Genomic DNA, 15,465 nt, shown 5'->3' on the forward strand with positions numbered 1-15,465 from the left:
TAAATGGCACAGTGGAGTGTGGAGAATATCACAAGTCAGCTTCCCCTTTCTGTTCCATCAGAAAATGAAAGGTTTGATTCTCGGCTTACTTTCTCTGGTTTTTCAGCAGTGTAAAATGAAGTTATCCTGTGATTTGCACCCAGAAGGAGAATCAGACTAAATGATCTTTTCTGTCAGCAGGATGATCATAGGGAGCAACACTGCAAGAAGTTTCAGATTTGCACTTAAAGAAGAAATATAGTTCCATCTAGAAATAGAAGAATTCAATTTCTATATGGCAATAGGTTTGTTGGTAGCTTATTTATTTGATGGTTCTGCAGCTTCTGATCTATCACCAACACCACGTTTCTTTCTTTGAAACAGAGATTAAATACATTTTCAATGGTATGTTAATATATTTCCTATAATGAGTGATTCCGTGGAGAGCATTCTTTATTGGGTCCATAACATGCCCATTTATTTAAAAATAGAAAATGCTTTAGAAAAAAAAAATGATTATGCCCTCTCATTTTCATACATTTGTTGTGTGTGAGATTTTCAGACTCACATAATTAGTAAATATATCTCAAGGAATTCACATGCTATTATGACTCTGTATTTATGCTTTCTTGTTAGAAAAAGCTTCCACTTGTGTAAGACTTTTCAGCAAAATAGTCGTCCAAAATGCTGTCCTCTCTGCTAATAGCTTAGCTATTTCAGCAACTGAGAGTTGCTGTCTCAGCATCAAATGCTGCAAACTGGTACCCAAAATAGATAGCGTCACAAAAGCTTATCCTCAGCCCAAAAGTGAATATCATCACAATGCATGCAAGAAATGTAACACAACACAAGCGAATTTCCAGAGTTTATTATTAAAATCTTACTAAGCAAAGAGCACTCATACATTCCCCATCCATTATCTTATAGCCAATGTCAAACACTGAAGGATCAGTGAATGCATTAGCCATCACCCAATCTCAGGAAGTATATGTGAGTACAAGTGCAGAAGACCATCAGAAAGACTTGGTGAGAGGGATCAGTCTTTTCCCAGCTGTTGCGCGTTCCCTCTTGTAAAACTGTGGATCACAAATTGACATACCTCAACCACATTTACCATTCAAAGCCTGGACAAATTCTCAATCTCTAATGCACAGTCCTCAACTGTGGAAACTGGTCCAGAGCTAATGTCAGAGTTGAAGGGCCCGAGGCTTATTTACATTCAGTTGACTCTACACCTCTCTGACAGCCTTGAAATGGATACAAATGTAATTTACACCCATGTTACTTTTACCCCCTTACCAGAGTAGTGTAAAATGGTCTTATGTGTACATGAGAATCAGGTCAGATAATTTTATTGGGCCAAATTCCGAAATCTGATTATGGCCCCTCTGGACCATCCAGGTGACTGAAAGGGTCTGTAGTCCAGCTGCAAATCACCAGCAGAGAATTCATTTAGCATAGAGGGAAAAAGCCAAGAAACTCTTGCTATGTATGGAAGGCAGACACCCTGGTCTCTATGTGGGAAAAACTCAGGTAGGATCAGACATAGCTCATATTTATTCACTTTCCCCTTCTCTGTCGCCATACAGTAACTGAATTTAATCTTTCCTATGGTAATTATGTGTCTCACAGTCATTACACTTAAAGAATAGTAAATTTTAGTGTCTCTTACATGTCAATGTTTACTCCAGGCCATAGAAGAAAACTGTTCAGTCTCTACCATACAAATCATGTACAAATAATTTATGTTTTGCCACCAAGTATTTCTTAATGTCTGTAGATCTATAGATAATATTTTCTTTACCCCTTCACTTTCAGAGGAATTGTCATCTCCATTTGTTTTACCCATGCAAATTCAAAAGGAAATTCTTACCAAAAAGCCTTGAAAACTCACTGGGCTTTGCAACGGGAGAGCTATTGTTCATCATGATGGGGTGTTCTTCATAGTGGTCTAATTGCAGTGAATTTGCTGAAAGAAAAAGAGAGAAATAGTGACTAAAGGGATATCTGGACAGCCTAGACCTTGAAACTAACACGAGACTAATATTGGTTTGACTGACTCCAAGTGTGAAATTAACAACACTAAAAACCAACCTTCCTCCAACCCCCACTGGTATTTTTACCATATGGGATTGGAACAAATGCTATCCTGGGACCACTCTGTCCCCCGAATAATTTAAGATCCGAACTGAAATTCATTATTTTAGTTGTTGCACTGCCAACATTCTAGTCAGTGCACATATAAAATTCCTTTCAAATATGTATTATTACTAACAATTCATATGGCCCTTATCCGTGGAGCTAAACCAATATATCCCACATGGCCCTGTATTTTTTCCATTAATTATTTTTTGTATTATATAAAAATTTACTTTTATTTCAGGCATGGGGAAATGGACTTTTGATCAATGAAATTTGCATATGCACTAGGGATGTGATATCAAACACATTCATTTTGATTTAAAAGATTTTTTTTAAAATTGTAATATTCTAAATATTTTTTAGGTACACTAGGCAACATTAATGAATATTTTACTGGAATTTTTAAGATGAAAATATGTACAGATATTTAACTGAAAGAATCAGGAATTCTGCAATATTCATTGGAACTAAGCAGTGCCAAATAACCAGCACTAGCTTTATGCTATTTTTTAAAAAAACAAAACAAAACCTTAATTGTTCATGGCTAAATGCGTTAGCTCTATGCAGTGCTCATTGCAGAATCCAGGTCTTTAATTTGCATTATATGCCTTCCCCACAAATCCCTTAAAACAATACGTTTTTCATACAAACATAAAAATAAAAATGAGAACAACAACAAGAAGAAACTTACAATTGTCCTGGCAGGCAATCTGGCATTCTTCCATGGCCTTAAAGTTGTTCTGATTTCCCAGGCATCCACCATACATGAACTTTTCACATTGCTGTGACTCCTTGTTATAGAAATATCTTGAAAAATAGCCTCGACAGATTCCTGGGTCTTGCTCCATAAAACAGAAGTCGGGCTTTTCTCCTGAAAATAAAGATTGAGGAGAAAAATATAACCCATGTTCTCTGTGATCAAAACTACAACAGAACTAGAAAAACTTTTTAAGAGAGGCCTGTAACTTCAAACTAAGGAGTGAAAAAAACTAACAAAAATCCCACTGCAATACTGCATTGGAGCATGAGAGCAAAATAATTTTGATTGCCTGCTCCTCACTTATCATACAGCAAAGCTCCAGATACAGTGAATTATCTGAAACACAAGATTTGATGACCAATCAAACGATAGATGTTCTTAGTAAGAAACTGACTCTTTGAATCGAAGAAAGAATTATGTCTTGCTTATCTTATTTGAATCTTACTACAAATTATTCACCACTTGATAAATGCATCAAGTCAGTATTAGTGGGAGTTATAGAAGCAGAGAGAAGGAGGTATAAAGAACTAATGCTAAAATAGAAGGGAAAAGGGGACATAACTTAAAGGAACAGAAAAATTCAGAGTTTATTTTGTCTCAGACGTTGAACTGTTGTACAATGGGACAGAAACCTGGGGTGAGGTTTAGCATCACTTTTGAATCTAGTTAGTACTACATGATTACAGCACAAACCAGGAAAATATGGGAAAATCATACAATATTCAGACAAGATTAATACAGAGATCTGAAGACCCATCATCTTGGGCTATGGCAGTAAAGGGAAAAGCAAAATGATCCTTGATTTTGTTAGCTTGTGACATAGCCATAAGGTTAGCCTTAAAGTGTAGATATTCATTTTATTTAATTTTTCTCTAAATGAAGTTAAGAGATAAAATCATGGCAGGAAATAAAACATAACTGTGATTTTGAGTCATTCTGAACTGTCAGGTACACATATTTTGAAATATGCATTCTGTATCTGATTGACTGACTAATTAGGTAAATGTATATTTAGGCAACCACACAAAACACTCATTATGTGTGAGATATAGAATAGTGAGAATGGATCTGTCTGAGCCACTGTGGCCTGCCAGTTGAATGTAAATGGTCAATTACACCAAGTAAATCTACAGTAATCCCACTGAAGTCAGTGAAGGTGCTTAGAATTAACTCTGGTATAAATGAAAGCAGACTCTGATCCATAATTTAAAAGGTGTCACTTATCAGATACACATTTGACCAAAACATCTAATTCAGAACCATTATGGAACACTGTATATTTAAATATTTATTATAATTTGTTACATTCAAATAATATTTACGAATATGTATATGTATATGTATATTTATGAATATGTATTAATTTAATATTAATAATAATACCTATTTTATAAAGGCACCCATACCCTATATTATGAATGCATAATTTCAGTCTGTCTTAGAAACATAACTGGTTGGAGAAACTTTGATGGAACCATTTTTCATCGGAATATGCAGTTCCATCAAAATCAAAACACATCATCGATTACATCAGAATAGAAAAAACATGGAAAAAGTTCTGGCAATGTCAAAATGTCCCAGTTGAACATTTTCAGAAGAAAACATTTTGATTTTTCATTTTGAAATGATTTTCATTTCAATTTTTTAATATTTTCTATTATATTGTTATACTATTTTCATTTTGTTAAAATGAAACATTTCAAATGACCCAAATTTTAAATGAAGCCACGTTTCAAAATCTCAGAATGCTTTATGAAATGAAACTTCCATCCTTCCCAGAGCTCTGCTTAGAAATGCTGTTGATGTCTTGTACTTAGCAAAACTTTTTGTGACGCTTCATTGAGATAATGTGCAGATATCATCATTAAAATGTAAATCAGACTATCTTAATATTTTATTTTAAGTAACCAAAGTCAATAATATTCAAAAATTGTTTACTACCTAAATTTCATTTTACATCTGGGCTGTTTGTAGTTAGATTGAAAAATTGCATCTTCTGCCAGTAAATACATTTACAATACAATTCAAGCATAACACCATTTGGATTAGCATCATTCATACAAAATGCATCCCAAGGCACTTCACAGAGTTACAAAATGCACTTCGCACAGGACAATGAAGTTGAGTGGTCTGGGAAGGGAAACACTATGCTTTCAGCTGAGAATTTAAATGAGATAGATAGTTGCTTATATAGAATGGCACTAAAAGGCTATTTCAGACAATAGGCCCAGCAGAGGGGAAGGGTTTTTCACCAAATGCTGCACAACTATTCTTGGGGGAATTCTGTGCCAAAATATTAAAAATTTGGTGCACAATATTTTAAAATTCTGCAAAATTCTGCATACACCTCTACCCCGATATAACACGAATTCGGATATAACGCGGTAAAGCAGCGCTCAGGGGAGGGTGGGGCTGTGCGCGCCGGCGGATCAAAGCAAGTTCGATATAACACGGTTTCACCTATAACGCGTTAAGATTTTTTGGCTCCCAAGGACAGCGTTATGTCAGGGTAGAGGTGTATTTTGTCAAAACAACACAATATAATCACGTTCTTGCTGACAGCGGAAGCCTCAGCAGTCTGTGCCAGGCATTGGCAGGAGTGCTGGGGGGAGGAGGAATCACTAATTCTGTGAGGAAAAAATAAAATTCTGCAAGAAACATTTATTCTGTGCAAATTCTGCATTACGCAGTGGCACAGAATTCCAGCAGGAGAAACAACATAATGAAAGAACAAAGAAGGACCTGTGTTAACTGAATTAAGGGAGCTGGAGAAAGATTGGATAATAATTCATATTGCTTAAACAGCAGATCGGCTTGCTAGAAAACTTAAAGCTGATATTAAAATGTGCTCTTGTGATGAAATCTAGTACACTGAGTTTTAGCTCAGAGCTAATTTGTACAGCTGTCATAAGCCTTTCAAGATTAGCAGTTATGAAGGATAAGGTGATGATGCAACCTTGAATATAGTGACATATGCAAATGCTATCATTGTGCATCTGAGTCGTCCTGTCCTTCCCCGGAGACTTAATATCCAAGAGTGTATTACTACAGAAATAGTCAACATTTAATACTGTTGATGATTAGCTACAACAGCTGAGTTTTGCAGGGCATTTGCTGTTCTGTCATGGAAAGCATGGAAATGAGGGTTAGACCTTCAGGGAAATATTGCCAAACTTCTGCAGCATCTGTGGAAAGTCAACTTTAAGGACTCCATGGTATAAAATCAGGTCCCTTTTTCAAACTATACTTTTGATATTGATTGTTTAGAAATTTTTGAGGAATAATTGGTTTGAAAAATACCAGAATATTAATTTACAAACATAAAAAATGAGAGTAGTTCAGTACATTTATACTTGTAAATGTGCCATATCTGTGTGGAGTAACATGCACTCCAAAACAGCCCCACCTTCATCGCCAAGAAGAACAGCATGTGTATGCCCATGCACACAAAGGAGAAGAGGGAGAAGAGCTAGTAAGCAGAGGAAGAGAATTTACTAGCAACATAAAATACTGACTTCTATGAAGTTAGTGGGGCTATTTGGCCATTTCAGACCACAAAAGGCCTCAGACTACAGTGGAATCTTTGACGTCAAGTGGATAGGCAGCAATGAAAGGATAGCATAGTGCTGCGCTTCTTCTGATTACATTTGGGGTCTCCCTTTTTCACAGATTAATGAGTATATTCATGTTCGCTATGAAAAAAAAAAGTTACACTCCTGGGGCAATGGCAGAAATTGTGGATATTTTAGAAGCTCTGAGTTTTAATGGTGTTAGTCAACTCAATTAACCTGTATTGTTAAGCCACTACTGTCTAATGTTTATTTCTTACCTGAAAGCACAATAGTCTGAACATGCAAATAAAAAATCCTTTTTATTCACAACTATGCAAACAATAATCACAATCATACAGGCTAAACAAACTATAATTGTCAGCTCACTAACTCCCTAGCAGAGGAAGTACTTGAATGGTAAAATCATTTTAGTGCCGTGGAAAAGGCAATACCTTCATCTCAGACTCCCCTCTGAATTTAATGTCCTCGTAACTCTTGAAGAATCAGTTAAAGTCCCCCTTTCCTCATTACTGAAGGAATGGAAAGAAAAATGCTTAACATTTTTATTTTGGAGAGGAGGGGTTGCTTGCTATTGGTTTAGTAATCACTGTCATCCCAGATACTCTCAGTGAATACCGAGGACTCTGACATCATTTAAGCCTGAAGTTGCTCAATATCAGAAGGTATTCTGGAGCACTGATCACTTTTAGAGATGCAACAGGGGACCTACCATAAAAAGGTCATTCCCTATTGTCTCCAAATAAGACACTGCTAAGTAATTACAATATTAAAATTACCTTTTCCAAATCTTCTACGGGTTTTCTTCACCGGGAATTCTGCAATAGAAAGAAAAATATATTTTTTTAAATGAATAGCAAGAGGTTCATCTCTAGAATGAGACTGTGGCATTTAACCAAAGCCCTACATTGGGGAGAATATGGAAAAAAATCGCTATTGCAACATCCCTAAGTCTTGTCTACATTAGAAAAATATTGCAAATATTTTACACTTTTGCTAACACTGGTTTCAGCTCTATTTACATGGAAACGCCTGCTATAGCTGTGCTACTGTGACATGGGGGAGGATTCCTGGCCCCACTGAAGACAATAGCAATACACCCATTGACTTCAATGGAGTGAGGATTTCACCCCATGTCATTTAAGTTTGCTCAGCACAGGTTCAATAGACAGAATGCTTTAAATATCATTGGCAGCCAGTGGCTCATCTATACCAGGCAGCCAATACCGCACATACCAAAGGAGCTGGATCTGGGGTTACCTATATAGACAAGTTTTTAGAGAGATTGTGGCAAATGCTCCCCTCTTCAGACAGCCCACTCTGCCACCTTATATACTGACAGACTTTCAATGATACCTTGGATTCCAAGTCCATTCTCCAAAGTGACTTAATTACTTATGATGTCAGGCCTACCTACATGTCTCATATCTTAATTAGTGCACATGAACTTTTAGCCTTGCCTCCGTGCTTGCTCCAAAGCATCTTTCATTTCTGGGGTTTACGTGAGTGGTCCATGGAAGATGCATGCACATCCCATTATTGCTGAAGTGCTGTGGCAGTGGAAGTTTCATGGGTATGTCTTGGGTGTTTGTTTATTTCTGAGACATTTCCCTTTTAACCAAGCATTTCTCATTTTGTGAGTTTTCCTTAATTCCTAAATTTAAAATATTAACAAGAAACATTTTGTTTGCGGCATAGATATAGCTGTGTTGAAACACTGGCAACATTAAGATGTATTTAAGCAGTTAAAATAATGCTGAGATATTACAGATGGAGCACCAGATTCAACAATAAGATCCAGTTCTATTGAACCATGCTGGCGAAACTAGATTAATTAGCCGATTAACCTGGGTTTATGGTTAACTGGCACTGAAGGTGAATTTTGGCCATAAAGCCATTTTATCTGGCCCCTATACTACCTGTCACCTTCCCAGCTACTGGTGTAGAGAAGGCACAACAGATGCTCCTATGTTGTGCCCATCCCTGGCTGGAGATTCACAGCCCCTTTGGTCCATTAGCATCTGCCACAGAGCTGCTGTTAGGTTACCTACTAAGTATCTTAAATAGGCTTGAGGCTAGACTTGTACACAGTAAGTCAGATTCTTAGCTGGCATAAAGCAGCTTGGTTCCATTTCAGTCTATGAAACTATGCCAATTTACCCCAGCTGAGATTCTGGCACGGGGGGGTTGGATCAGAAGACAGCAAAGATTAGCTTTATACCACCTTTAAAAGCTTTACCAGGATTTGCCCCAACACCTTTTGCCTTTGGAGTTTAGGGAAGGGGACCTCTTTTTCCTGCCTCAGACTCTGTCTCTAACAACCCGACTACATTAGATTGAGGAGAAAAGAGCCATGTGGTGAGATCGACTTCCTCCCATGGCACCTTACTGATTACATATGCTCATGACTCCTGTAAAATCTTCACCCTTGATTCATTATGCATCAACCTTTCTTTCCTTACTCTTATCCCCTCTATCCTGATGGACCATTCCAAGTGACCAGAGGGTGACATTTTGGCATGAGCTACATGCAAGAGGCTTCCCTACTCTGAACCTGTGTCAGAAGAGGAGAGAGAAAATGCTTTGGTGTTCCAGCTGAATCCCAAGTCCAGATGACAACGGAAGTGTGCCAAGTGTCAGTCTGGTGGATAGAAAACAAGAGGCTAATCCTCACACTCCAAAATCCTGACCTTTTTAGCGTCAAAAACAAATCAAGAAAGGAGCTTTGTTTGCTATTCTGATATATGTGCTTTGTTTTCTTGAGTAGCACAAATCCCCATGAATACAAACAGGTTAATCATATTTTTCTAATCAAAAAGTTGTACGCTGTTGTACAACTGATAAAGACCCCTTTAAACAAAGGTTTTTCCCTTTGGATAATTTTGCTGGAGAATAAAGATTTTTAGAATAAATACTTACATGGCGTTTGTTTGTATGGGTTTCTTTTATGAAAGTTTAATAAATATTGAAAATAATTTCTGGATTGGTTGCTTACAGGATAAATTAAATTAAATCCCTGACACAAATTTATGAATATGACCTCAAAGAAGGAATTTTGGTCTAGAAATCCCAATGGTAGTTAAATATACAAGTTCTATGCCAAATAGGAATGATATAATTTGACTAATTTATATTTTTCTTTTTAAAATTTACGTTAATACTGCATGAGTTGTAATAAAAAATAGTATTAGTTATTTGTGATTCAAAGACATGTTTGTTACAGAAATGTATATGATAAACAATATGCATTTACGGGGGCCAGGGAATCATCTGCTTTGTGGAGCACAAAATCTTTCACATTATAGTATTCACTTAGGCTTTGATGCATCTAAGCACTTACGCATGTGTTTGACTTTAAGCTACAAAGTCGTCCCACTGACTTTAAACCTATGCTTTAGTGCTTTCCTGAATCAGACTTTTAGCAAATCAAAAAAAGGATATATATGTATTCCACAGTGAACCCACAAGATTCAATTCTGTGTAGGACAAATAGCTAAAGAGATTGACAGGGCAGTCTGGAGCAGCCAAGAAAGGAAACATAAGAAGTGGGAATGGACTGGGATGTGATTACTCATGCTGGCTTTGTGTACTGGATCAAGAGATTCCAGGGTTCATGTTCACCTGAGTTGAACTCCTGTCCCAGCTGGATTTCCTGCCAAGAACAATCTCCCTCCTACATCTGGCAGTTTCTTAAAATGATTATCTTAAAAAACAAGGCTAAAAACCATTTGAATTGTATGGTATTTTTGTATGCTAAGGAACACCCAAATAGGTAGGGGAAAAGCCCATAGAAACGTGCTTTTAAAAGGAATAGAGAAAAAAAATTGTAAAGGCCTTTGATAAACTGTATTAACTTCTACAAAAAAATAATTCTGGGCACATGGCTGCAAAAATACTAACTACTATCTGCACTGCAGGAAAAGGAAATTCAAAAGATGATGTAAAGGCTGTACCCCTCCTCAACCCATTCAGAAGTGATTCCCCAGTGGGGTTACTGAGCCCAGTTAGAACTGGGGTAAATTTATTCAGCCTGTTCTTGCAGACTCTGAAATGCTGATTAACACTACCTTAATTGCTATAGAATCTTCAGTTGCTCCAGCATCCTGGGTATCTCATCTGTCAGTCACATAATAGCATATCATTATTTTTTGGTACATCATTCTTACATGCACTTGCTGCTGGCTGAACTTTAATTTTTAATCTCAATGACACTAGGGTAAATACAGGGCAAACTACTCATCTGAAACCCCTAAGAATAGATTTAGGCTGCTTTCCACTGTTGCAACTTCACTTTTAGAGGAACTTCCGCCTTGAAGGCTCTGTTCTGAGTCTTAGCAGAAGCTAATAAAACTGAGTCTTAAACTAGTTCATTGTCCAGAAAGCTACTGCTGATGGAAGGGTTAGTAGTGACACAGTCATTATCATTGTCACAGGTCATTGCTGAAATTTTGCAGTGAAATTGCTATGTCATCAGAGGTAGCTCAGTGTGCGACATGACAGCTTCAAAGAAGAATCTTTATAAAATATAATATTTTTTAAAAATTATAATTAAACCCCCTTTGCTTCTAAAATTTGAAATCCAAACATTTGACCTGATATGAAATCAGACAGTTTGCAGTGGGGTGGGGGATGTTCTAGTGGGCTAAGTATAGAACTAAGTTCGACAACACAATAGACTGGTGCAGACTGATCAGAAACAAAGGTGTATGTGGTTAAGTGATATAAGTTGCACTGATCTGGCGTTCAGTGAGAGTGCAAAATGAGTACAATTTTCTGTCTGGGAGAATCAAAGGAAGCAGTAGGTGGCAAGGGAATTAGCAGGAGGGTGTAAGATAACTTAATCTTCTTGTTAGTTGCTTTTCTGCTCATTTCTGCCCCCTCAACATGTACATTGCCCACCTACTGAATGCAAAATTGGTGCAAGGTATACTATTGATATTTCTATCTGTTAACATACTTCAGCACATATGTCATTCTTAAACTCAGGCTTCCATGAGAGTTCCTTCTTTTTAGTTTACCTTGCTTACTGAATTGAGCCCACTACTTTGGCCCAGTTAGGCCTCACAATGCCCCATTAAGTAGGAATCCTCACCTCCATGTGACAGATGGGGAAACTAAATCAAAGAGCAGTTAAATGACTTCCCCATGGTCACACAGCAAATCATTGGAATAAAATCCAGGTTCTTAATCCTATGCCTACCCCCGCTATTCAGTAAGGAAGCAATATACCTTGTTACTTTTGAAACTACAGTCCCTCAGCCGTAATCCTGGCTTTGACCCAAATTCATTCTATGGATGTGACTAAGTGTTAAACTCTCTACCTTTATTTCCCTACCTCTAATAAAGAGATAGAATATTTATTTATGGTACCTATCTCTTGGGAGGATTAGTTAATGTTCGCCAACTATGAGGAGAAGCACTATGTACAGTAAGTGCTAAGTATTAGCAGGAAACATTTTAGCACTTGATGTGACCTGCACACCTGCTCCCTTATCTCGTCTCCCCTCTACGTCATTCTGACACTTTGAGGGAAAATAGGCACTTAAGAAGCTGTTTGGGATTGGGCTAATGACATGGCTCTTGGTCAGGGGTGGGCAAACTTTTTGGCGTGAGGGCAAGCTATGAATGCTCATGAAATTGGGAGTTGGGGTGCGGGAGGGGGTGAGGGCTCCTGCTGGGGGTGAGGGCTCTGTGGTGGGTTCAGAAATGAGGAGTTCAGTGTGCGGGAAGGGGCTCCGGGCTGGGGCACAGGGTTGGGGTGTGGGGGCTCTGGGGATGAGGGTTTGGGGTGCAGGAGGGTGCTCCGGGCTGGGATCAAGGCATTCAGAGGGCAGGAGGGGGATCAGGGCTGGGGCAGGGGGTTGGGGCATGGGAGGGGGTCAGGGGTGCAGCTCCGAGTGGCACTTACCTCAAGCAGCTCCCAGAAGAGCGGCATGTTCCCCCTCCAGCTCCTACGCAGAGGTGCGGCCAGGCAGTTCTGTATGCTGCCCTGTCCGCAGACGCTGCCCCTACAGCTCCCATTGGTCGTGGTTCCCCGATCCCGCTCCCCTACTGAAGCACCAGAGCGGGGCAAGCCCCAGACCCTAGTCCCCGGCGGGTGCTCGAGGGCCAGATTAAAATGTCTGAAGGGCCGGATGCGGCCCCAGGCCGTAGTTTGCCCACCCCTGCTCTTGGCAGTTTTTTATATGGACACAAATTTTTTTCTGGGACTCCCCTGAGACACATTTAGGATGTCATCTAGAGCCCACTGAAATCAAGGGAAAGACTCCCGTTGACTTCACTGGGCTTTGGGCAGGAGCGGCTCTGTTTTTTGCCGCCCCAAGCACGGCAGTCAGGCGGCTTTCGGCGGCACGCCTGCGGGAGGTCCGCTGGTCACGTGGATTCGGCGGCATGCCTGCGGGAGGTCCGCCAGTGCTGCGCCATCAGCGTCCCCGCCGCCGAATTGCCGCTGAAGCCGTGGGACCGGCGGACTTCCCGCAGGCATGCTGCCGAAAGCTGCCTGCCTGCCACCTGCCTGCCACCCTCACAGTGACCGGCAGGCCGCCCACCGCGGCTTGCCGCCACAGGCACGCGCTTGCTGCGCTGGTGCCTGGAGCCGCCCCTGGCTTTGGGTCAGGCCTTACTGACAGACTCCGAATTGATAGACATGATAGAGAAGAAAACAGATTGCCCTTTGCATCTAGCTCGTAACACAGACACAGCACAATGCTGTGAACTGCGTCTCTGGGTCAGAACAGCAGGAAAGGGTCTTTTGAATTCTTATTGTAAACTCCTAGTTTCCAAATGATTTTCCAGAATTAAATATTTTATGATATACAAAAATTTGTCAAGCATGAAGATGATACATACTGTTCCCAGGAGGTCAATTTTTATCCTGCAATTCTGGCCTGATGCCTAGAGTACATCAGCATATTTCCAGAGCTATGAGGAGGCCTGTTACAGGGGCATGCTCTGAACATGGTGAGGACAAACAGAATGACACTTACTGACGTTTGCACAGAAACCTATCAGAAGGGTCCTCAGATTGCTTCTCAAAAAGTCAAGACAGCTTAGTTATGAATCTATCTCAAGTGATCAGTGCATTGCTCAGCCTAGGAATAACTTAATCCCTTATGTCAGTGGGTCTCCTGGGCCCATTACTATTTAATACCATATTTTGCAATTGGGCAACAGAGGGTTTGTGACTGAAAAGAAATTTCTGTTGAGGACACAGGATTAGATGAATCCTTGAATCTTAATGGATTCATACATCATTTGTATGAATCTGAGTGCAAAAAAACAAAAAAACTTTTTTACAGTACTGAAAATTACTGTTATTCTTCAGGCTGTTTTCACTCACCCCCCAGAGACTTCTGCCCCTTCAGCTTCCACCCACTGCTCCTCCTGCACTTCACAACCTTTCTCCCAACCCCTTTCTGGCTCCCTCCTGAATCTACACGACACCTTCCATCTGTCTCCCACGAAATCAAAATCCATATTTGGTATCCAAAGGAACTTGGAAGAGCATGCCTAGCGATGTGATGAGTCCATAAAATGTTAATTTGTCACATTCATGAGGGGGCAGTAGCTTTCTGATTTAAGAGCATCCCTCACTCGGCACTGGTGAGGCCACATCTGGAATATTGTGTCCAGTTTTGGGCCCCTCACTACAGAAAGGATGTGGACAAATTTGAGAGAGTCCAGCATTTAGGGGGCTGGGACACATGACTTATGAGGAGAAGGTGAGGGAACTGGGCTTATTTAGTCTGCAGAAGAGAGGAGTGAGGGGGGATTTGATAGCAGCCTTCAACTACCTGAAGGGAGGTTCCAAAGAGGATAGAGCTAGACTGTTCTAGTGGTACCAGATGACAGAACAAGGAGCAAGAGTCTCAAGTTGCAGTGGAGAAGGTCTAGGTTCGATATTAGGAAAAACTATTTCACTAGGAGGGTGGTGAAGCACTGGAATGGGCTACCTAGGGAGGTGGTGAAATCTCCATCCTTAGAGGTTTTTAAGGCCCGGCTTGACAAAGCCCTGGCTGGGATTGGTCCTGCTTTGAGCTGGCGGTTGGACTAGATGACCTCCTGAGGTCTCTTCCAACCCTACTCTTCTATGATTCCATGACTGTAGCACTTCTGTAGGAGAATAGTCCTGAAGGCTGATTTCACAAGGATAGAGCCCTAAGCACTTTATGATTATTATTTAACAGAAAGCTTGGTGTTCCCTAAATACTGAAGCTCATATTCTACATAAAATGTCATCATCAACTCTTCTACAGAATAGTAATCTGTCATTGTTTTCTCAAAGGTCTTTTTCATATGAGTTTTGCTTTTGAAATACTCAATTTAAGTTGCTATAACTATAATAAAGGTGATCTAGCCTTATTACAAAATGCATCTAACTGTACCCAAACATTTCTGTAGTAGATCCTCCTTACACAATATCCAGTTTCAGTATCAAGTTCAGACAAAGCGATACTTCCCAACCACAAATTGCTGACATCTATGAGAGATAAACAAGGAAACAGGGGATATACCACCTTCACATCAAAATGACTTCTGTGATTGATATGAGATTTTAATATGCCATATGAGGAATTTTCCTAATTATGCTGAATTTACTGTATAATCTGTAAAGGTGTGGACACCTACAGGCCCTTTGGAAGTGAGCAGGAGGTTTAGATGCTCAGTTCTTACAAAAAAAAAAAAAATCAAGCCATTTTTAACTGTGTATCTTGGTATGCATCCTATTATTTTGTTTCTACCGGTTAGCTGACAAAGCCTCATTCGGACTGTAAAACTGAGCAATTACAGGCATTACAGAGAAACAATGATTAAGGATATTATTTGTGAGCATTATTAATGATTATTTCTGCCCCTTTGCCAAGTAGCTGTAGCAAATGTCTGAGGTCTTGCAGATTGTCTTCTCAGTGCAGGAGAAGCTGGGGATGTGAGTCTGGGTATATTTTAAGAATAACTTTATTTATACCAGTCCTGGAACAGAGGGATTTATCAGCATGCAGACAATCCCTTCTTTCA

At 39.6% G+C, this 15,465-nt stretch overlaps 1 protein-coding gene across 3 annotated transcripts in view; it reads right to left on the minus strand.

The window, feature by feature from the left end:
* The window catches only part of TFPI (tissue factor pathway inhibitor), an 81,429-nt gene that overhangs the window by 9,766 nt on the left and 56,198 nt on the right, over nucleotides 1-15,465 (minus strand). For 2 of the 3 annotated variants that reach the window (XM_024201148.2, XM_024201149.2), the window contains exons 4-6: nucleotides 7,230-7,268; nucleotides 2,813-2,989; nucleotides 1,853-1,948 (exon numbers count right to left, since the gene is read on the minus strand). In XM_024201148.2, the coding sequence (XP_024056916.1) occupies nucleotides 1,853-1,948; nucleotides 2,813-2,989; nucleotides 7,230-7,268 (312 nt within the window). Of the gene's footprint in view, nucleotides 1-369; nucleotides 1,056-1,852; nucleotides 1,949-2,812; nucleotides 2,990-7,229; nucleotides 7,269-15,465 lie in introns of those variants that run through there. The other variant, XM_024201150.2, reaches the window with a different exon arrangement.

Source organism: Terrapene carolina, unplaced genomic scaffold (assembly GCF_002925995.2).
Source record: "Terrapene carolina triunguis isolate 2854851 unplaced genomic scaffold, T_m_triunguis-2.0 Scaffold62, whole genome shotgun sequence".
Classification (NCBI taxonomy): Eukaryota; Metazoa; Chordata; order Testudines; family Emydidae; genus Terrapene; species Terrapene triunguis.